Consider the following 24,248-nt stretch of genomic DNA (forward strand, 5'->3'; position numbering starts at 1 on the left):
ACCACAAGGCATCATTTATCAGGTGCTGGAGTGAGCACTAATATGAATAAACAACAAACCCAATTTTATCTTTTCACTTCCTATCAGAGTCCCCACGGCAAAAAATTCTCAAGGATTCCAGGTGGCAGGGAAGGCACGTCAGAGGGTATTTCTGGGCATGTGGACGGATCACAGATAGATATGTGAGGAGATAGGAGGCATTCCAGAAAGAGCGTGAACGGGATCTGGGATGAAAGAGTGATGAGCACTTGAATCTGGGTGCTGTAATTTACTGGTTTTGTGACTCTGGGTGAAAAAGAGCGAGTTTCACCTCCTCAATTATAAAACAGATTATTGTGAGGGTGTAAGAGGCACACAGCAGATACTGGAATGCCAGTGCCTCCTCTGTTCCCGCTCTGGACCGGTGAGCAAAAAGTTCACGTTTTCTAGAGATGATGTTGATCCAAGTCTTCAGAGGCAGTGGCCCCAAGCTCTGCAAAGCATCAAGAAAGGAGGGGAGACAGAGAGAAAGAAGAGCAGAAGGAAGGTGCTGAGTGGCTCAAGCAGGTTGCAGAGCCTGGTCTGCATGGCTGGAAGGGTGAGAGGCGAGTGTCCCCCAGCTTCCCTGGGGGGCAGGGAAACCACCACCCAGACACCCCATTTGTTAACTCACAGGTGCCTGGAACCTGCAGATCATTAGGAACCACCCAAACCGCCCGCCCCTGTTTCTAGAAGGCCCAGTTCCACTTCCTGCCAATATTTTATTAGGAAAACTTTGAATACACAGGAAAGTTTGAAGAGTTGTACAGTAAACATCCATTTAGGCATCACTTAGATTGTATGCTGCTGCTGCTGCTGCTAAGTCGCTTCAGTCGTGTCTGACTCTGTGCGACGCCATAGATGGCAGCCCACGAGGCTCCCGTCTCTGGGATTCTCCAGGCAAGAATGCTGGAGTGGGATAATTAGTTCTATTTTGGAAGTGGAGATTTGAACATATACAGCAGATTTTAGTTCTTCCTGCATTTGGGAAAAGTGGGTACAAAAGGAAGGATCTGAAGGCTCCTATCTGGCAAAGGTCTGGCTTCTGTACTACCAGCGACGCAGCGGGATGAAATGAAACCCTTCAGTGACCCCTGAACGGACAAAGGGACACACACACCTTAAATCGTAGACGGTATTGAAACATGGAGCCCCATCAGTACAAGGACAAACCTGGTGTTTGATCACAGCAGTCATTCTGCATCCTCACAACTTCCACCCCCTCAAATAACACAAGGACGCCGTGGCTTCTGCCAGCTTCCAGTGTAGTAGCAAAATATTAAAAAACCCATAACAAAAAAAAAAAAAAAACCCATACAGTGTCAAAAAAAAAAAAAAAAGAACTGCCAGAAAAGTGAACTGTCAGATTTCTACACCTGGCAATTAAAATACAGGATTTACATAATTCATACTTCATTTCAATGAAAACTATACTACAAACAGGAATAATCTTAACTGCACATGACCTGAGTACCTCAAACAGGAAATCTGTTTTGTATTTCAACATGAAAAACAGCATTTCAACTTCCCTATCATCTAAGTGTGTTGAGGGCAATTTCAATGGTTAGCAACATTAGAAAAACAATTATACTCTTATATGAAGACAAGCACAAATATATAGAACTCATTATTAGAAACACAGATAATTACTGTTAATTACGGTTAATCAAATAAATAGCATGAAGATTAGGAAAGAAAACAGTAATTTTCAAACATTACTGCTATCATGAAACATGATAGCGTCTACGATGGCACCAGCTCTGTGATCTGGAGCAAGACACTTCTGAGTTGTCTTATCAGCGAGACAGGTCTACCGATGTGACTTAGGCCTCCTCGGGGGGGTTGTTCCCCTGTCCTCTGCCTGGAGAAAGGACCACTGCTCTTTTTTTTAATCTATGTATAATTCTATTTATTTATTTATTATTTCTGGCTGTACTTGGTCTCCGCTGCAGTGAGGGCTTTTCTCTAGTTGTGACCAGAGAGGGTTACTCTCTAGTTTTGGAGCAGGGGCTTCTCATTGTGGTGGCTTCTCTCGTTGCAGAGCATGGGCTCTAGAGCTCAGGCTTAACTGCTCTGCGGCGTGTGGGATCTTCCCGGATCAGGCATCAAACCTGTGTCGGCAGGTGGATTCTTTCGCACTGAGCCCCCAGGGCAGCTCCCACTGCTCTTCTGATGACGATGTTTGATAATCCTGCCCACAGTTCCTATTGCCCCTTCCTTCCAGTTACTGTCCTGGGCTGAGGAGACTTGATGTCTCCCCTTCATCACCAGTCACTTTCCTCTTGCTGTGCTACAGCTTCTCTACTTAAAATCAAATGAACAACCTACCAAAGGCCACTACGAAGGAGAAGACCAGTGCTGAGCGTCCTAGAAGGATGCCACCCCAGCACTTCTGATATTGGCTTGTACATCCCAGAGTCACTTCTCTTTCTTCAAAAAAAAAAAAAAAAAGCCAGAAATTACAAACTAAGAGTTTTAAACTGATGATCTGTGGGACTAGATATCTAAAGCCTCTCCCCAAAGAAGTAAGTTTGAAATTCGGATGTTTTAACCTTCGGGCTTCTTTAACACAGGATTTTTTTTTTAAAGAAGGGGTTCCCAATCTCTGGGATCTAATGGCTGATGATCTAGGTGGAGCTGATATAACAATGATAGAAACAAAGTGAGCAATAAATGTAATGTGCTCGAATCATCCAGAAACCATCTCTCCGCCCCCCTCATTAACCCCGGCCCTGGTCCTGGTCTTCCTCAAAACTGGTCCCTGGTGCCAAAAAGGTTGGAGACCATTCTTTTAGAGAAGACATGATTTGTTAAAATGAGACATCTTTCTGAAATGCGCACACTCTTAGGTGCATACGTGTCATCTTCCTGAGAGGCAACGTAATGCACTTGCTATGGCTCCCAAAGGCCTGTAAGTTAAAATCCTGCATAACTTCAGCTAAATTATTTAGCTTCTCTGAGACTCAGCTTTCTCACAGATAAATCAGGAATATTCCAAGGGTTCATTGAGTTGTTAGAGTTTTGAAATGATATAAAGCACCTAGCACAGTGCCTGCAATGAAGAATCTGCTTAATAAATGAGCTTTCTTGTTTTTCACATTGTTCTGCAGAGATTCCAAAAAGCATACTGTGTGTCAGTGAGCTTTACATCTTTATCCTGATGAGGACAAAGAAAGAGATAAGAAGAGGAGAAAGGTAAAAGAAGCTTTATCAGAATGATTTATGATTTATCTGGATAAATGATTAATGATTTATCCAGGGCTCTACTGGTTGTGAATTAATTTTTCACAAAGCAACTTAATACAACATTCATGAATTTTGCTACATGGTTGATCATTTAAACTAGGATGAAACATTCAGGTTTAGCTGGTTAGTATGTTTTATTAAGGAGACTGAAGAACACGAAAACCATCTGCAGTGTAAAGAATCACTTTTTAAGAGACACAGAATAAAAGTGACTTCCAAGATACACAGCTAAATGAGAAAAGGAAGGTGGGGAAAAGTATGTGTGGTCTATTACCATCTAACAAAAAGGTTTTATATGTAATTAATTAAGTCCTGGACTCTAATTCAATTAGAAATATCACTACAAATTTATCTTAAAAGCAAAAAAAGGAAAGAACGGAGGGAAGACTTTTCTTTACATTTAAGAAGTTTATAAACAATGACAAATCTAATATCAATAAACACCCTTAGAAACCAAATTATGGTTTCTAAATACAATTTCCAATCAAAAGGAACAGGGCCCTTGAGAAATGGCTGATTCTACTGCCTGCAACGCAGGATGAAGTGAAGTGAAGTGAAGTCGCTCAGTCGTGTCCGACTCTTTGCGACCCCATGGACAGTAGCCAACCAGGCTCCTCCGTCCATGGGATTTTCCATGCAAGAATACTGGAGTGGGTTGCCATTTCCTTCTCCAGGGGATCCTCCCGACCCAGAGATTGAACCCGGGTCTCCCGCATTGTAGGCAGATGCTTTACTGTTTGAGCCACCAGGGAAGTAATGCAGGATACCTGGGCTCAATCCCTGAGTTGGGAAGATCCCCTAGAGGAGGAAATGCCTACTCTCTCCAGTATTCTTGCCTGGAGAATTCCATGGACGTAGGGCCCTGGGGAGCTACAGTCTATGGGGTCTCCACAGAGTTGGATGCAATACTGAGCAACTAACACTTTCACTTTTTCACTTTCAAATACCCTGTAAAAAAAGAACTGCTTTGTATTGGCTGGACTATGGACATGGATTTGACAGCTTTTTTTTAATGGCAGCTGTGATACAAACCCCAGGACACCCATCCAGCCAAAGTTCCTGTGACATGCCACCTTCCTCCATATAGTCCCTTTTGGAAACCTACCACCAAATCTGGGGACTTCACACCAACAAAATTATAAGTGTTGTTAGGTATTCATGTAAGAACTCTTGCTGTAGCATGGACAGCTGTGATCGGTGAGTCAACCGTCCGTGGCTACCAGTTATGACAAGATTGTAACAGCATTTTTACTTTCTACATGACAAAGAAGCTTTGCAAATAAAATCTTAACACTTTGAAAAAAAAATTAAAAAATAAATGGTTGATTCCAAATATAAGGTAGAAAATGTACAAGTAGAGTCTGGAATATCTTCTTAAGAGTATCAGAAGTTAAAGAAGCTACTAACAACTATTGGGATTGCAATAGAAGACTCAAGAGACAACTGGAAATGGCTCCCACCAGTCAGGAACAAAGATAATCTGAGCATCAAAAAGAACAGTAACTATAACCTATTAAAATATATAAAATAGATATTTTATATGTATTTGATTCAAACAAAATAAACCTCCTTGCTCACCTTTAAAAGGTGCTAGGAAATCAAATTTTTCTGAAAACTAGTTTTAAAAAGGTGTGTTGGGGGGAGAGATTAAATCACTCATTCCGCTTTTTTTTTTTGGCTGTACTGTGTGACATATGAGATCTCAATTCCCAGATGAGGGATCGACCCTCAGGCCCTGTATTGGAAGGGTAGAATCTTAAGCAGTGAACCACCAGGGAAGTCCCATTCTGCTTTTCCTATATGAACTATATTTGCAGGTAACCAAATAGATGATAAGAGATTTTTCATTTTAAGTAAGAGCATCTGGGACAATAAATGAAGAAATAACAAGCTATATTATTATTTTGCAACCTTTAATGAAATAATGAGTCTAGCCATTGATCATTAATGGCTACTAAAAATCATCAGATAAAAAATTGATAGGGGAACTTTATATTAAATGAACCAGGCCAGCAACATCTGAACCCATGTGATCAATCTTATCACAAAAGGAGAGAAAAGTAGACTTTTTGAGCCACCCAATGCAATGCAACAGGAAATACACAACACCATCTAGGAAGTAGTCTTGCCATTCCATTTAGCCTGAATCTGATTGAGTTTATAGATCTAACTACCAGTTGATTACAAACACAGCAGTCAGGTAACATGTTATACAACCTTACAAGAATGTTCCAGAATATGGGAACTTCTACAGAAAAGACAACCTGGTATTTTAAAATATACTGCAAAGTTACAGGGGGTACAGGAAAAGGAGAGGAGGAATTCAGAGATTAAGAAAGAAATGTGACACGTCAATCAAATGTAATATGTGAACTTGTTTAGAAACTGGAGGTCAAACAAAACAATTATTTTTTAAAAATCTGTGAAAAAAAAATCTGAGACTTCCCTGAAGGTCCAGTGGTTAAGAATCTGCCCCGCCAACCCAGGGGACACAGGATTGATCCCTGGTCTGGAAAGATCCCACATGCCACAGAGCAACTAAGCCTGCATGTGGCAATTACTGAGCCCAAGTGCTATAACTACCTAAGCCTGGGTACCCTAGAGCCCGAGCTCTGCAACAAGAGAAGCCACACAATGAGACGCCTGTGCACAGCAGCTAGGGAGTAGCCCCCGCTCACCACAACTAGAGAAAGGCCGCACAGCAACGAACAGCCAGCATGGCCAAAAACAAACAAATACTGTGAAAACCAAAAGAAAATCTGAACACTGGATCTCTGATACTGAAGGGTCATTATTAATGTTTTAATGTGGGAGGAGTATTACAGTTTTGTTTAAAAATGGTTGCTCATCTTTTAGATACATACATATGTAGACTCATGACTGAAATCATTTGCTGTCTGTGATTTATTACAAAATTACCTGAAGGGGAGAGGGAGAGAAAGAGTACTAATTAAGCAGGACTGGCCATACGTGGATCACTGACACTTTGTGGTAGCTAGATGCTCATTCATTATGTTATTTTCTCTACTTCTGTATGTATTTGAAATTTTTCTGTAATGAAAAGTTTCAGGATTCATTAAAGCAGAAATTCAAAAGGACCTCTCTCTTCTGTTTCCTAGGATATCACTTTTAAGTGAAAAGACACAAGCTCTTGGATGTTTTCTTAGATGTGTGGTGATTACAGTTAAGACAACAGTCCCAGGACTTCCCCTGGCAGTCCAGTGGTTAAGAATCTGCTTTCTACAAAAATATACAAAGGAGAAAAGACAATCTCTTTAACGAGTGGTGCTGGGAAAACTGGTCAACCACCTGTAAAAGAATGAAATTAGAACACTTTCTAACACCATACACAAACACAAACTCAAAATGGATTAAAGATCTAAATGTAAGATGAGAAACTATAAAACTCCTAGAGGAAAACATAGGCAAAACACTCTCTGACATAAATCACAAGATCCTCCATGATCCACCTCCCAGAGTAATGGAAATAGAAGCAAAAATAAACAAATGGGACCTAAATTAAATTTAAAAGCTTTTGCACAACAAAGGAAACTATAAGCAAGGTGAAAAGACAGCCTTCAGAATGGGAGAAAATAATAGCAAATGAAGCAGCTGACAAAGAATCTCAAAAATATACAAGCAGTTCATGCAGCTCAATACCAGAAAAATAAATGACCCAATCAAAAAATGGGCCAAAGAACTAAATAGACATTTCTCCAAAGAAGACATACAGATGGCTAACAAACACATGAAAAGATGCTCAACATCACTCATTATCAGAGAAATGCAAATCAAAACCACAATGAGGTACCATCTCACGCCAGTCAGAATGGCTACTATCCAAAAGTCTACAAGCAATAAATTCTGGAGAGGGTGTGGAGAAAACCGAACACTCTTACACTGTTGGTGGGAATGCAAACTAGTACAGCCACTATGGAGAACAGTGTGGAGATTCCTTAAAAAACTGGAAATAGAACTGCCATACAATCCTACTGCTGGGCATACACACCAAGGAAACCAGAATTGAAAGAGACACATATACCCCAATATTCATCACAGCACTGTTTACAAGCTAGGACATGGAAGCAACCTAGACGTCCATAGGCAGATGAATGGATAAGAAAGCTGTGGTACATACACAAAATGGAATATTACTCAGCTATTTTTAAAAAACGCCTTTGAATCCGTTCTAATGAGGTGGATAAAACTGGAGCCTATTATACAGAGTGAAGTCAGAAAGAAAAACACCAATACAGTATGCTGCTAAGTCGCTTCAGTCGTGTCCGACTCTGTGCGACCCCATAGACGGCAGCCCACCAGGCTCTGCCGTCCCTGGGATTCTCCAGGCAAGAACACTGGAGTGGGTTGCCATTTCCTTCTCCATACAGTATATTAACGCATATATACGGAATTTAGAAAGATGGTAATGACGACCCTATATGCGAGACAGCAAAATAAACATAGATATAAACAACAGACTTTTGGACTCTGTGGAAGAAGGCAAGAGTGGGATGATTTGAGAGAATAGCACTGAAACATGTATATTACTATTTGTGAAACAGATGACCAGTCCAAGTTTGATGCATGAAACAGGGCACTCAAAGCTGGTGCACTGAGATAACCCAGAGGGATGGGATGGGGAGAGAGGTGGGAGGGGGGTTAGGATGGGGGGACACATGTACACCCATGGCTGATTCATGTCAGTGTATGGCAAAAATCACAATACTGTAAAGTAATTAGCCTCCAATTAAAATAAATTAATTTAAAGAAAAAACAAAAATAAATACATAAATCTAAAAAAGAATCCGCCTTCTAACGCAGGGGCTGTGGGTTTGACCCCTGGTTGGGGAACTGGGATCCCACGTGCAGCTGGGCAACCAAGCCTCCGTGCCTCGACGATGGAGCCCCCGTGCGCCACAGCTAGAGAGAAGCCCAAGTGCTGCAATAGAAGATGCCGAGCGCTGCAGTGAAGGTGTGCTGCGACTAAGACTTACTGCAGCCCAATAAGTAAAAAAGAAAAAATGAAAAAGACAACAGTCCTCTATGTGGTGTGTAGCCAGGTGCAATCTGTTTGAGTACCTTCTTCCCTTGAGGATAAAGCGGCGTACCAGACCTGGGAAAATGTACAGGGGGTTTGATGGACAGTGGAAAGCACGGGGCTCTGTAGCTGACCTGGTTTCAGGCCCCAGTTCTTTGTCAAGAATTGTTTAATCTCCCTGGGCCTCCATGAAATGGGGATAACCTCTCCCCTCCCCCCGCCAAGAGCTGCCACGAGCATTGCAGGAACAAAAATATGAGAGTCCTAGCTCAGAGCAGGCACTGGGGATACTGGCATTCAGGAATTTATTCATTCATTTATTCACCAAACATCTGAGTATATCTGCTGGGTCAGACTCTAGGTTATGTGCTAGTGAAATCAAGACATAAAAAGCATGGCACCTGCCCTGAAGGAAAACAGGAAAGTAAATTAATGATTATAGTGGTGAAAGCAATGTATTTTAAGTTCTGAAAAGATAAACTTTTGGATCTGGAATTCTATATTCAAGCAACACTACCAATTACGAAAGTGAAATTGAGACATTTCTATAGAGTTTACTAACCATACACTATTAATATATATATGCAAAAAGGAAAAAAAAATTCACTCCAGGAAAAGATTACTTCCCTCAAAAAAAAAATCTACACACGAAAGGCTGGGATATTTGGGAAATTATCTTTGGGTAGCAAAGCTTTAATAGCACAGGAATCAATTTTCTTCTCTGTGGGCCCCATTATGCTACTTTTTCTTTTCAGAATATTGCATTTACACAATCATATTATAGATGCTGTATACAGGCTTCCCAGGCAGCACTAGTGGTAAAGAACTCACCTGCCAATGCAGGAGACGTAAGAGACACGGGTTTGATCCTTGGGTTGGGAAGATCCCCTGGAGGAGGACATAGCAAGCCACTCCAGTATTCTTGCCTGAAGAATCTCATGGACAGAGGAACCTGGGGGGCTACAGTCCATAGGGTTGCAAAGAGTCAGACACAACTGAAGCAACTCAAGGATTATAGATGCTGTATACCTGCTATCATCTCTTGGAATCAAGATTCTCAAGAAAGCACAAAAGGACAGATACACAAAAGTAGTAAAAATAAATAAATAACATCACTCACCAAAGTGAGAAGGGAAACAGACAGAAGGTAATATACAAGTGTTAAATTTCTAATCTTTTTTAGAAGTGATCAAGATATATTGGTCAAAGTGTGTAAGACGAGAAACAGAGGTATAATTTAAAAGTACAGTGATAACAGAAAATGAAGAAAATGATAATAGTAGCTGCCACTGGGAAAAAGAACTGGGAGTGTGGAGCCAAGATTTCCTCCCTTCACTTTATATTCTCCTGTACCATGCAGATTTTTAAAAATTATGCGCATTTATTACTCCAATGGTTTAAAAAGTGTCACGGGAAACACTTTTTCTGCTAAAATATGTGTAACTTACAAGTTCTACAGTGAATTTTCCAACATTTAGTCTGCCTAAATACAAGAAAGATATTAAGGTAGCTAGACTTGATAACTTTTATAGTCTTTTCCAGAAGCTAAGGGTCTATCCAAAGGGAAATATAAATTGTGTCACTGTCATTTGGATAATATAAAGACACACCTGTAAAGTCTGTTCCTAAGCTATTGAACCAAGAACAAAAAAATAGGAAATTTCCCCAGGAAAAGGTAGCTGAAAACCAGGAACAGAAGCAGCAAAACTAAATGGAGATTTCTGCAGTGGAACCAGGAGCAAAAAAAAAATAAACAAGAGAAAGTCAACACTGAGAGGCAGTAAGTGCCTCCAGGGTAAAAGGGGTGGGGCTGAGGCTGCAAAGATTCATTCTGAGATGAGGGGTGGGGTGGGGTGGGCTTCCCAGGTGGCGTTAGTGGTAAAGAACCTACCTGCCAATGCAGGAGACACAGGAGACATGGGTTCAATCCCTGGGTCCGGAAGATCCCCTAGAGGAGGGCATGGCAACCCATTCCAGCATTCTTGCCTGGAGAATCCCATGGACAGAGGGTAGCCTGGTGGGCTACAGTCCATGGGATCGCAAACAGTTGGACATGTCTGAAGTGACTTAGTATGTGGGGTGGGTCTGGAAGTGAGAGGCCACCACTCTGCCACAGAAGCTGGAAAGCAACAAATGTGCAAAGAGAGGACCAAGACATAGAGGACAAAAAGGGTTGAGTACAAGTTTCTTCTGCTCCAGACAAGTGCTGTCTAACCGTCTTCGTGAGATCACAGGGAGAAGGAGTGTCAAAGAAATTCAAGTACACAGGTGATAGGTGGGAATTTGAAAACAGGCAGCACCCAGTGAAAGGGTCAACCGTCTTTTCTCTACTGGGTGCCTGTCTGTTATTTCAGTGTGCGCTGCTGTGCTGAGTCACTCAGTCATGTCTGACTCTTTGCGACCCCATGGACTCTAGCCCGCCAGGTGCCTCTGTCCATAGGATTCTCCAAGCAAGAAGACTGGGGTGGGTTGCCATTCCCTTCTCCAGGGGATCTTCCCAATCCAGAGATCGAACCCAGGTCTCTCGCATTGCAGGTGGACTCTTTATGGTCTGAGCCACCAGGGAAGCCACATTTATACCACATTATACATTTATACATTTCAGTGTGGTAAAAGGATTTCACAGGCTCACTTAAGATACTGGTTCACCCAATCTTATTTTTATTATATTCCTCTTAACCAAAAGTTCTCCTACTACAGGGATTTTCAAAAATCTACCTCTTTGGGTTGAGAAGTAGCTACCTGCTATTTGAGGAGATTCTCAAAGGGTCTTGAGAGTTTGTATCAGTTTCCTCTTCATGCCCTGCCTACTCTGGACACAATGTAAAAACACTTGGATTTAAGATCTAGAAGGGACTTTGGCCTTCTTTCCAATAAGATGCCTCATTTAAGATGAGAAAACAGACAAATACTGGGCTCTTGCTGGTATTCACCGAAGGGAAGAATGAACATAGTCTTTCCCAAGGTACCAGCAGAATGTAAGCTAGAACACTTCTTGTCCAGCTGCCTGTAAGTCAGTTCCCTTTTCACTTTGTGGGCTCTGCTGTCTCTATGGCATTTTTTTTTCAGTAGGAGGAGAGAAAACACTTGCTCCACAGACCCATTTATGAATAAACATGTAAGCAGTCTGACAGAGCAATGGGTCCTGGGACCCAGTTTGCTTCATCTGAATCTTCTGTGCCTCCAAAGGGCTTTCCCTCCATTTCCTAATGAAATATGTACATTCAATTACTTGCAAAAACCACTAACTTCAGATGAAAATTATATGAAATCTGAAAACCATAGCTTTGATGTATGCTTTAGTATTTCCTACATAAGGAGGAATTCCCAGGAGCTACAGAAGATGAGATGGTTGGATGGCATCATTGACTTAATGGACATGAGTTTGGGCAAACTCCGGGAGATGGTGAAGGACAGGAAGCCTGCTGTATTGCAGTCCATGGGGTCACAAAGAGTCAGACACAACTGAGCAACTGGACAACAACAACAACATTTTCAAGGAAGGCTGAAATTCAGTCTCACAGAAAGGAAAGGCTAGAAGGAAGATACGCCAAAGGGTTTTTTCCTAATAGTTGAAATAAGCCAAAAACAGCAAACAACCCACAGACATGATGGACCAAACCTCTGTTAAGGGCAAAGTGGCTTTGGAAAACCATTTTCTTTAATTACAGAGCATCCTTAGTAAAATGAGAAGGGAAAGAGCATCTATTTTTTTAAGACTGTTCAGACATCAGTGTCTGCTTATGGGGACTAAGTATCTATTAGTGAGATCTTAGAGATTTCAGTATCCATTGCAAAGGAGCATTCTTCAAATGCTATGCCAACGTGTACTTATGCACTCAGATCTCTTGCCACCAAACCAAATCTCCTTTTTCCCTTCTCAAGCAAATCCAGTACAGTTTCCCAGAACCGAAGCCCTATCTTCTGTCCAGTTATCAACTATAAACTCCCTGAATATTCTGAATCTATTACAGAAAAGACTTCCACCACAACATCAGTGCAAACAGAAGAAGAAATTGACAACCACCTCCAGGGAAAACGCTGACAGCCAACCCTGGAAACTCAGTAGTCATGAGGTGTCTCCCACGGTCTCAGGTCAATTCTCTAAAGCCAACAGGAGCAAGTCATAGAGCCAACCGTAAGGGCCCTGACAATCTTAACTGGACTTTTCTAATTATGGCTGAATTTTTGTTTATACTAATGCTATTTTCCCCATACTTCAGTCCCCCCTCTTTTTTAAAGAGTATTAACTCTTTTAAAGAAAAAGAGAGAGAAAAGGAACAACAGCAACAACATAATCAAGTTTACAGAATGTAGAAGTAAAATATGATACAAAAGTTCACAAAGGATGAGAGAGGCAGATGGAAATACACTCTCGTAATAATCTTACACTGTTCATGAAGCAATGTAACCTTCACTTGAAGATAAAGTTCTTCAAGTGTGATTCATGAAAGAGGTGTACTGTAATCTCGGAGGAGTGCTTGGCCAACAGAAATATATTGTGAGCCAGATATGCAATTTTAAATTTTCTAGGAGTCACCATTAAAAAATAAACAAATAAAATGAATTTCAATATTTTTATTTAGCCCAATATATAAAAAATGTTATCATTTCAACAGGTCATCAATCATTCAAAATCATGCATGTTTTAGATCTGTAACATCTCAGTTTGGACTAGACATATCTGAAGGACTCATTAGCCATGTGTGGTCAGTGGCTACCATACTGGGCACTTAGCTCTAGAGCAGGGGTCAGCAAACCTTTCTGTAAAGGAACAGATAGTACACATTTTGAGTTGTGTGGGCTACATAGTCTCTGTCATAACTACTCAAATCTGTCATCATAAGGCAAAGCAATCAGAGGCAAAATGTAAATTAATAGGCATGGCTGTGTTCCAATAAAACTTTATAAAAACATGTCGGCCAGATTTGGAAGGAAAGGGCAACCCACTCCAGTATTCTTGCCTGCAGAATTCCATGGACAGAGGAGCCTGGTGGGCTACAGTCCATGCGGTAGCAAAGAGCAGGACACAACTGAAGCAACTAACACAATACAGTTTGCCAGTCATTACTCCGGAGCAACGACAAAAAATGACACAAAGAAATATAAGCAAACAGTTTATAAAAGATAAAAATGGGAGGCTATAGTATCAGTAAACACTAAATAACACATAATTCATCCAAAAAAAAGAAAAGAGGTACAGAGGGACATAGAACAATCAAGACAAAAAAGAAACACCAAGATAGAAGACAGGTTCATTTGCATCATTAATTAGGTTAAGAATAAATTAGGCAGGGATTGCCAGAATGGATAAAACAGCAAGATCCAACCATAAACTGTTTATAAGAAACCTACTTTAATCATAAAGACAGATAAGTTGACAGTAAAAGGCAACCATATAGCATAAGAAACAAGAGTGGCTGTATTTATACCAGATAAAAGAGACATCAAAAAAGTTATTTCTAGAACAGAGAAGAAATATTCCACAATGATAAAATGGGAAATTCATTAAGAAGACACAACAATCTGTAAGACAGGCATACATTTATCAAAAGAGCTTCAAAATACATGAAGAAAAAACTGATAAAATTAAATGGAGAAATAAATCTACAACCACAGTTGGCGATTTCAATACCACTCTCAGTAGCTCAAAGAAAAAGTATACAACCCTCCCACCCACCCCCCCCAAAAAGAAACCCAACAACAACAATTAAAAAAACCTAACTCACAATCAGTAAAGATACAGAAGAGTTGAGCAAAACCATTAACCAATGTAACTTAAAATTGTATTAATGGAATATCACACTCACTCGTGTGCACACAGATGATGTACCAAGACAGAACACATGTCAAGCCATAAAACAAGTCTCAATAATTATCAAAGAAGTTCTACATAACTCATGTGTTAAGGAAGAAAGCACAAGAGAAATTAGAAAATACTTGTAATAGATGATAGTGAAAAGACAACATGTCAAAATACGTGGAATGCAGCTAACAAAAACTAAAGGAAAATTCTCAGCTTTAAATACTTCTACAGAAAAGAAGAAACATAACTTCAGTGAGTTAAGTTCCTACCTTACAATGGGAGAATAACATATGAAATCCAAAGAATAACTACTAAATTCAAAATAAGCAGAAGAAATGATACTAAGAAGAGTATAAATAAATGAAAAAAGAGGACACAAATGCAATACTAGATAAATGCTGGTACTCAGAATTAACACCTAGCAAGGAAAAAAAGAGAGACAACACAAATTACTAATATTAGAGGTTTTTAAAGGGATATAATTATAGATTCTACAGATACTGAAATCATAAGGGAATATTTTCAGCTAATAATTTTATGCTAATAAATTTGACAACTTGAATAAAACAGAGTATTCCTTGGAAAACACAAATTCATAAAGCGATATAAGAAATAATAGACCCATATCTATTAAAGAAATTCAGTTCACCATCAGAAACCATTTTCACAAGAAACCCTTATGACCAGATGTCTTCACTGGTGTAAGTAAGTAAGTATTAGTCGCTCAGTCGTGCCTGACCCTTTGTGACACCATGGACTGCAGCCCACCAGGCTCCTCTGTTCATGAGGTTTTCCAGGCAAGGATGCTGGAGTGGGTTGCCATTTCCTTCTCCAGGGGATCTTCCCAACCCAGGGATCGAACCTGTGTCTCCTGCACTGCAGGCAGATTCTTTACTGACTGAGCTAAAAGGTAAACTTGACCAACAATTTAACCAACGCCCCCCTCCCCTCAAATCAAATACACACTGTCACCAAATAACAGAAGAGGAACTTCTAAACTATGTGAGGTCAGCATTATCCTGATACCAAAACTTGATGAAGATATAAAAAAGAGCAAACTACAAACTAATATTCCTCATGAACAAAGATATAGAAATAATTAACAATATATTAAAATCTGGCAACATGTAAAAAGGAGTGTTGATACATCATAACCCAATGGCTGTATTGGGTCCATGAACAATGGACCCAATCCATGACCCAGCTGGATTTCTCTCAGGAATGCAAATCTGATTAAGCATTCAAAAGCCAACCAATGTCATTCAAAATATTAACAAAGGGCAAAACCATATGACAATTTTGAAAGATAGGACTTCCCTGGTGGTACAGTGGATAAAAATCTGCCTGCCAATGTAGGGTACATGGGCTTCATCCCCGTCCAGGAAAATTCCACATACCATAGAGTAACTAAGCCTGTGTGCCACGACTACTGAGCCCTCGAGCTCTACAGCCTGTGCTCTGCAACAACAGAAGCCACCACGATGAGAAGCCTGCACATCACAATAAAGAGGAGCCCTCTCTCACTGCAACTAGAGAAAAAGCCTGCATGCAGCAACAAAGACCCAGTGCAGTCAAAATAAATACATAAAATTAAATGTAAAAAAATTAAAGAGGCAGAAAGAGTATCTGAAAATATCCCACATCTATTCATGATACAAAATCTTAGCAAACTGGAAATGGAGGGGAACTTTCTCAACCTGAAAAAAAGACTTTTATGAACAACCTAACAATCATAGATCAAGGGGCAATACTGAGCTAATATTGTAAGCAAGGAAAGGATATCTACTCTTCCCACTTTAACAATATACTAAAGGTGCTAGTTGGTGCAATAAAGCAAGAAAAAGATAAAAGACACAAAGATTGGAAAAGAGATAAAACTGTTATTAGTATGCCAACATGCCTGCATAAATGAAAAACCCTGCAGAATATTAAGAAAAAACCCAACCTATCAGAGTAAGCAAATTTTAAAAGGCTGAAGGGATATAAGATCAATATATAGAGAGAGACTTCAATATATATATTAAAGAATTAATTATATATCCATATAGAAGCAGCAATTTGAAAATGAAACAAACAATTCTACTTATGATTACATAAATAATATAAATATTTAGGGGAAAATGAACATAACTACTGAGCCCAGATGCTCTAGAGCACGTGCTCCACAAGAGAAGCCCATACACTGCAACTAGAGAAAGCCTGCATGCCCCAACGAAGATCCAGCACAGAAAAAAAATTTTTTTAATTCTTTTTTGTGGAATACAAAGGATCTAGAATAGCCAAAACAATACAAAAAAGAACAACTGTTGGCGGGTTTATGCTACCTGATTTTGAAACTGAAAGTCACTCGGTTGTGTCCAACTCTTTGCAACCCCATGGACTTAATACAGTCCATGGAATTCTCCAGGCCAGAATACTGGAGTGGGAAGCCATTCCTTTCTCCAGGGGATCTACCCAACCCAGGAATCGAACCCAGTCTCCCACATTGCAGGCAGAGTCTTTAGCAGCTGAGCCACAAGGGAATCCCAAGAATACTGGAGTGGGTAGCCTATCCCTTCTCCAGTGGCTTGTCCCGACCCAGGAATCGAACCGGGGTCTCCTGCATTGCAGGTGGATTCTTTACGAACTGAGTTATCAGGAAAGCTTACTATAAAGTCAGAAATAAGAAAGCGTGGTATTGGCATAAGAACAGGTATAAATATGAGTGGAACAGAAGGATCTAGAAATAGACCTAGACATACATGGTCAATTTATTTTTGACAAAAGTGTCAAGTCAATTTAAAAGGAAAGAAAAGTCTTTTTAACAAATGTTGCCAGAACAACTAGATGTCCATATGGAAAAAAATAAACCCTGACTCCTATCTCATACAAAATTCATTTGAAATGGCTCAAGGTTAAATGTAAAAGCTAAAACTATAAACCTTCCAGAAGACAGGTTTCTAGAAAGTTACTGCAACCTTAGGTACGCAGAGTTTAGGGACAGGGAAAAACCCAGCAACCATTAAAAATAATTATTAACAGGACTTCATCAGCATTAAAAAATCTGCTCATCAAAATACATCACTAAAAAAATGAATACACTACCCCAAACTCAAATAAAATGTACTTGCAGCACAAATATTTGACAGAGAATGTGTGGATCCAGAATATATAAAAGAACTCCTACAAATCTACAGTAAAAAGAGGCAAGAGACTTATGTATCTACCTCACACAGAAGATATCTGAATGGTTAGGAAGCACACAAAAAGGTGGTTAATCAGAGAAATGCAAATTAAAATCACAATGCAATACCATCTCTTATCTTCTTGAATGGCTAAAAAAGGCTGATAATACGAAGTGTTGCCAAGGATGTGGAACAACTGGAATGTTCATATAACGTTCCAGCTAGGGGAGTATAAAATGGAGCATCACTTTGGACAACTGTTTGGCAGCTCCTATAAAATTTAACATACACATATCCTAAGAACCAACAATTCTAACCTTAGATATTTACTCAAGAGAAATGAAAACACAAAAATTTTTTTTTACAGAAATGTTCATAGCAGCCTGATTTATAACAGTCCCACCTGGAAACAAAACACATGTCCACCAACAGATGAAAAAGCAAATACTGTATATTTATACAATGAAATACTACTGAAAATAAAAATTAATGAACTCTTGATACATACAACACTAAGGGTGAATTTCAAAAAGATGTTAAGTGAAAGAAGCCAACTACAACACTGAGTGATTACATTCTTTATAAATTCCAAGAATAATCAAAATTAATCCACAGTGATAGAAATTTGAAATAGTTGCTTAGGATAGTGGGGGCTTGGAGTTGCTTAAAAAGGGACACAACAAAAATTTGAGGTGGGAGATAGAAATGTTCTAACATCTTGCTTTGAGTGGTGGTCACATGGGTATATATAACTATTAAAACTCTGAACTAATAAGTATTTTAGATTTGCATATTTTATCATATGTTAATTATACCTCAATTTTAAAAATCGCTAAAAAAACCGTTTTAAAAGTATGGAAAGCAATCCAAAATATTAACAGAGATTGCTTCTGGGAGGTGGGATTATGGCTAATTTTTTCTTTGCTGATTCACTTTTCTCATCTTTATAATTTTCTATACTGAACTCCCCCTTCTCCCCACCATCACTTTCTATGGTATTTATGTTTTATAGTTTCACACAGATCCTAAAATGTCGCCAGTATTCATCTTCTGAAAGTACTACAGGATTACAGGTAAGTAACAGAAGTGTATGTTGAGCTCTCCTTCCACAGCGGGCATGTGGTTTGGTGTCTATATGGGACACAGAAGGGGCTCAGAAGCTCAGCCAGAAGCACCGTGGCAGTCTGGGGAGAGGAAGAGGTCCGACGTGGGAGAGTTCAGCTCTGACCCCGGCTCACTCACTGAGTGGTGGCCAAGTCACGGAGCCCCTGTTTCTTCACCCCTAAGATGGGAATAAGATATATCCCCTTTTCTGCCTCACTGGGGTTTTGTGGGTGTTAGCTGAAATGGTCTATACAGCACAGAAATAATTAAGGGAGTAGTAACTTCTGATATTATGTGAAAAGTCAGAAAAAGCCCTTCTCACAAGTCAGATTTACTGCTCTTAGTCCCACGAGAAACAAATAAGAATTTTGCTAGGACGACGCAAAGCTCTCCAAATCAACAGTAAAGAACTCTTACCTGTTGGCGTGGTAATGGTGATTCTGCAAACTGTAGGAGCCACACTGCGTGTTTAGCCGCTTTGGCTCAACCTCCTTCCAACTATCTTCTGTCCACTTTCTCTTCATCTGCTTCTCCTCTCGTTTTTTCCCGACATAGTCAGCATAGGTCTGGATGCGATAGCTCTCTGCATACTTGCTGGTATTGACAGCTACAAGGAAAAGAAAAAGTCCTTAACAAAAGGTCTGGCCTGGCCCCAGGATGTCGGAAAAGTGGCTTGAGGTCGTCAAAGGAACCCTGAGGTCAGGTCTGCCGTTTAGAAGCCAGGTGGCCTTGGGAACATCCCACAGCTCTCCCCATCTGGGTCTCCTCACCTGCAGAAGAGAGTCCTGCTCCTTAGCCTCCCTTACAGTGTGAAAGTGCTCTATAAACTACACAGAACCAGAAAAATGTAAGCAAGACATTAATTTTCAGAATATCTGCAGGTAACATCACTGCCTGAAAAGTACTCATTTTCACAGTAAGAAAATGAAAAACAAAACAAAACCGCCAAGGGAAAACTGTTGTGAAAATAAAGATGACAAGAAAAGCCATCTGGGCAGCAGTGTTGGCCCCCGCAGGTCTACCGCATGCCTGTGCCTGGTGCTCTGCATACGCGATGTCCAACCTCACAGCACACTTGCAAGGGAGAAGTCACCTTTGCTGAATATAAGCAAGCTGGGGCACTGAGGCGGGGGGCTGCCGCAGGCCACACTGCACCAGCGGCAAGGGAGGCAATCCAGGCTGCTTGGACCCTAAGGCCAGGGCCCTTCTCAAAGTTCTGCGCTTCACTTTGGACTCTGCAGATTCAAGACAGTCCCACAATATTTGAGACCTGCCTCTTCTCTTTCTCTTCTTAAAGCCTGCTAATTCTCTGTAATGTGCTTTGGCAGGAGTTCTTGAGAGCCAGAGCTTGTTCCCTTTTTGGTGTTAATGGGTGATAAGGCCAGGACTGTCTTCCTGCCTCTTTCTCGGAGGCTGGGGGCTGGAACATGGGAGTGGCCTGGGAGTGAGGACCCACAAAAACCGTGTGGATGGGCCCCTTGTGCTGCTCTGGCTTCTGCAGTGTGAGCAAACATTCCCTGCCCACTGGTTATTACCTCCACTAGCAGCGAGACAGTAAGGGCTGGGCCGTGCTGGCAGGGAGCTGCAGGAGCAGACCTGGGACCTGTGCTGCTGGAAAAGCACCATGATGTCTGAAATAGTCTGTGTACCCACTTTCAGCAACTTCTTGGTACAGAGTGAAGGAAGTGAATGTTAGTTGCTCAGTCATATCTTACTCTTTGCAACCCCATGGGGACTGTAGCCCACCAGGCTCCTCTGTCCATGGGAGTTCTCCAGGCAAGAATACTGGAGTGGGTTGCCATGCCCTCCTCCAGGGAATCTTCCTGACCCAGGGATTGAACTGGGGTCTCCCGAGTTGCAGGTGGATTCTTCACTGTCTGAGCCATGTACAGAGTGGTTCCCAGTAAATATTATGTGAATGAATGTAGCAAGTGATGATGGACACATCAGAACTGGACAAGGGACTCCAGTACTCGAGGGACCTTGAACCGCAGGGACAGACACCTAGATGAGATGCAGATACCCCCTGCATATCTGACGCACCCAGCTTCACTCCAAGCAGACTGGATTTGCCTAAAACTCCTCAGCACAATAGTAGTTTATAGAATGTCATGCCTTAAATGCTTAGCCATCTGAAGAGCAAAAGCAAAATAAAACAACAAGAAGAAAAATACAGAAAGACTCCCACTCTTTATTTCAAGTTTTTTTTTTTTTAATTAAGAAGTTTGCTGTACTTTTCAAATATTCACTCTAGAGTTAAAGAGGGGTAGGGTTGGGGGAGGAACAAACCCTAAAGGTATTAAAAAACTTTCACACTGTCCCAAGGAGGTAGAGTGAGTTAGTGAAATGTGAGCTCAAACAGCATGCTCTGACTCACTCACAAGGAGATAAACAGAAAGCAATCAGTTCTGCAGATATGCTATCGACCAAAGTCACTCAGATCAGAGAATTGCAGAAACAGTATCCTTTGCTGAAAATCCTATTCCTCGGGACAGTGACTTTTCTAGCTTCCCAAGGACTGCACATCTGACTTTCTCAGCTCATTCATCTAACTGCCCCACAATCTGTACATCCAACCAACATCATCCATCCATGCCTCCACCCAGCAGTTGCTCACTAAGTGTCTATCCATCCCAGGGACCATGCTAGACATCTGGTAGAACAAGACACAGTCTCCACCTCTCGAGCCCACCTTCTCCCAGGCAAGCTTTATGCAGAGTTATGGAAGCCGGAGACTACCTACTATATAAGAGGTTCACCTCTCAGTGCGATGGATAATGTAAACCCACAGATTCTACATGCTTATTCTGTACCGGTCATTGGCAAGTGAGCATCTGCTGGATTTTCCTCTTTAGGTTTCACTCCTTACTCAGGCAGGTTTATTCTGAAGCGTGTCCCCAAGGGAAGACATCTGCCGCAATACCTCTCTCGAGTTTAGTTTGGATTACCGAGTCAAAGAGGAGGCTTGAGTCAACATTCCCCATGAAAGCAAAGGTGATGATAAGGTCATAAAGGAGCCAAGATGATCTACTTAACAGCATCTGACTGTTTCCAGTAATTTAGGTCCCAGCCCCACGGACAAATGCTTCAAAAGCTCCCTGACCACGATGGGGAATTTATCTGAGCACATTTGGAACGAGGAGCACTTAAAGGGGGAAACAAATAACAATCCCCTTTTCACTGCTGGCCTTCACATGGCAATAATTTACCAGCATTCCTTCAAGTCCCAGCAGCTTTGCAGCTCTCGGCCTTTAATCTGGAAGCCAGCTCTGGCGCAGAGCCACCCCTCTAATGGATGAATCAGCAAAATGAATTGGCTGTCAGCTGCGTCCTTCACTGATTCCAGCTCGCCTGTCAGAAGTGGCGTGGAGCGGGAGGCTTGGTAACACAAACCTTTTCCAAATTTGTCAGGGAAATGATTCAAGGCCATCTTTCGGCCATGCCACTCTGTTGAAGCCGCTGCAAAACCAAACACGGTGAGGGCCCTCCCCGGTTCCCTGTGGGTGAACAAGAGCACCTCCTCTCTCGCAGACTTCACCCACCCACAGCTTCACTGAGCCGGGCGCCCTGTCTCGAAGCATTTAATCTTCACAACCACCCCACAGGGAAGAGACGTTCTAGTCATCACACAGATAAAGAGGTTGAACATCCGAGGAGCCAAGCATGTCTGCTTACAGTCTTGTAGAACAAGAGACAAAGCTGGTTTGGAACCAACATGTGAGCTTTTTAAAAAATATAACATTGCCACAAGTCTGACATATATTTGTGTATTTATGTGTCCATTTAGATTGAGGATTATCTCATAAAATGCTTCCTTGAAGAGGACTTTTAAAGAACTACTTACAATGTTTAGATTTTTTTTTTCTAAAAATGTAGAACCTTCCACTATTATCAAGCAAAAGATCTCTCCAACTAGGTTGAGAGCTACATTACGTTCACAAGAAGACTTAGCATAAGACATAGAGACCTTCCTAAATTGATCTACAGATGTCATGCAACTCCAATTTTAAAAATTCCATTTTAATAAAAACACAAAAAAATGTTAAAGAGATTAAGAAAAATCTCAGCAGAACACTGAGCAGCAGTAGCCGGGACTGGGGGGATGAGGTCAACCACCACGGAGGCGAGGGAGTTCTGGGAGTGATGCAACTGCCCTCTGTGTCTTGACTGCGGTGGAGGTTACACGAAGGTGTGCATTTGTTAAAACAAAGACCTGGCCAAGAGAACAGTGGATGTGTATTTCATGGTATATAAACTACATCTCAATCATTCTGTGGAATTTGAAAGGTCTGATTCCAAATTTTAAATGGAAGACAAATGGGCCAATAATAGCCCAAACGTTTCTGAAGAAGAATAAGAAAGGGGGACTTCCCTGGCTAGCTGAAAAGCTTATTGTAAACCTGCAGTACTTAAGACAGTGCCGTAATGGTACAGAGATCAACAAACTGACCAATGGTACAGCAGAGCCTAGAAACAGATCTAGGCATCTACGAAACTCTGATATCTGACAGAGGCAGCCTGACAGCGTGCAAAAGGAAAAGCAGGAAAAACTGTTCATCCACGGGAAAAAAACTGGATTCTTACTCACACCAGGCCAAAAAATCAACTCCAGATGGATGAAGCACTTAAATGTCAAAAGCAAACTTTGAAAACTTGAAAAGAAAATAGAAGTGAATATCTCTTCCTGAGCTTGAAGTAGGAAAGAATTTATGAAGATACAAAAAAATGTTAAGCATACAGAAAAGATCAGTAAGTTTGGCTACATTAATATGAAAACTTGTGTCCATCAGAAGATACTCTGAAGAGGGCAAAGACAATCTACATGCTGGGAGGAGATATTTCTAACATGTGCAACTGATGGAGGATTAGCACCAGAATACATAAAAATGCCTACAGATCAGTAAGAGAGGACCCAACAGAAAAATGCGCAAAAGACACAAAAAGCACACCAGTCATTTCACAGAAAAGGGAGCATAAAATGCCAATAATTATATACAGGAGTTGCTCAACCTCAGGCAAAGGCAAATTACGAGCACTTAAATAAGGTGTCATTTTGTAGATTTGTAGAGGGAGAAGGAGCGGGGGCGGGGGGGGGGGGGGGGCGGGGCGGCGGCAGAAGGCAGGGGGGAACAGGAGACAGAGGGGAAAGAGGGGAGAGCGAGAGTGAGTCTGAGGGCTAGAGAGGCACAGAGCATCAAAAAGGCAAGAAAAGGATCAACATGACTTTTATGAGAGTGGTTCCTCATTTGCACGCTCCCCCACCAGGAATCAGGGGGTTTGGGATGTGGAGGAATAACAGATTCTTGTTATAATTTATTACCAGTATTTTAGCTCTTCTGATTGAGTAGTGGTTTCACAGATGTTCACTACATTGTAAACAAATTGGTTAGGTTTTCTCTTGCATACTCGGTCCAACCCCTAAGGGCCGTTTCTGAGACTAAGTTTGAAGGTCTCTTGTAGGAGGTAAGGGTTTCTCCAGTTTCAATGTCTCCAGTGATAAGGAGGTGTCCCTGAATGGTTGGAGTGCTGTAGACAAGCATGGGGTGCTGACACATCGGGCTTCTCAGACCTTCCCCGGGGAAGCTGAGGACACTTGTGAAGGCTGTTATCAAGCTGCTGCAATCATTTTATTGCAGCAATGGCTAGGAGGGGCGGCAGGGGGGAAGCATTAGGAAACTTCAAAAGCACTTACCACTATTAGCCCTGCCTTTTCTGCAGTGGCTACCCTCAGCCAACATTAGGTTCTCAGTCAGTTTCTAATTACTTATATGCTTATCCATCCGCTAGTTAAGAGAAAGGGAACTATTTACTGGTTACTTATTCTGCCAGGTATGGAAAAATCCTGTAAGGATTATCCTGACTTTATAGATAA

The 24,248-nt window shown here is 41.2% G+C and overlaps 1 protein-coding gene across 1 annotated transcript in view; it reads right to left on the reverse strand.

Annotated features, from left to right (window-relative positions):
• LOC104995536 (poly(A)-specific ribonuclease PARN-like) overlaps positions 1 to 22,341 on the reverse strand; it is a 58,224-nt gene extending 35,883 nt beyond the window's left edge. Inside the window, exons 1-2 of the mRNA XM_010849435.1 lie at positions 21,190 to 22,341; positions 18,794 to 18,983 (exon numbers count right to left, since the gene is read on the reverse strand). Of these exons, the coding sequence (XP_010847737.1) occupies positions 18,794 to 18,983; positions 21,190 to 21,196 (197 nt within the window). The 5' untranslated portion in view covers positions 21,197 to 22,341. The remainder of the gene's footprint in view (positions 1 to 18,793; positions 18,984 to 21,189) is intronic.
• Positions 22,342 to 24,248: the final 1,907 nt, after the last annotated feature.

The sequence above is a fragment of the Bison bison genome, unplaced genomic scaffold (assembly GCF_000754665.1).
Source record: "Bison bison bison isolate TAMUID 2011002044 unplaced genomic scaffold, Bison_UMD1.0 scf7180017864283, whole genome shotgun sequence".
NCBI classification, from domain to species: Eukaryota; Metazoa; Chordata; class Mammalia; order Artiodactyla; family Bovidae; genus Bison; species Bison bison.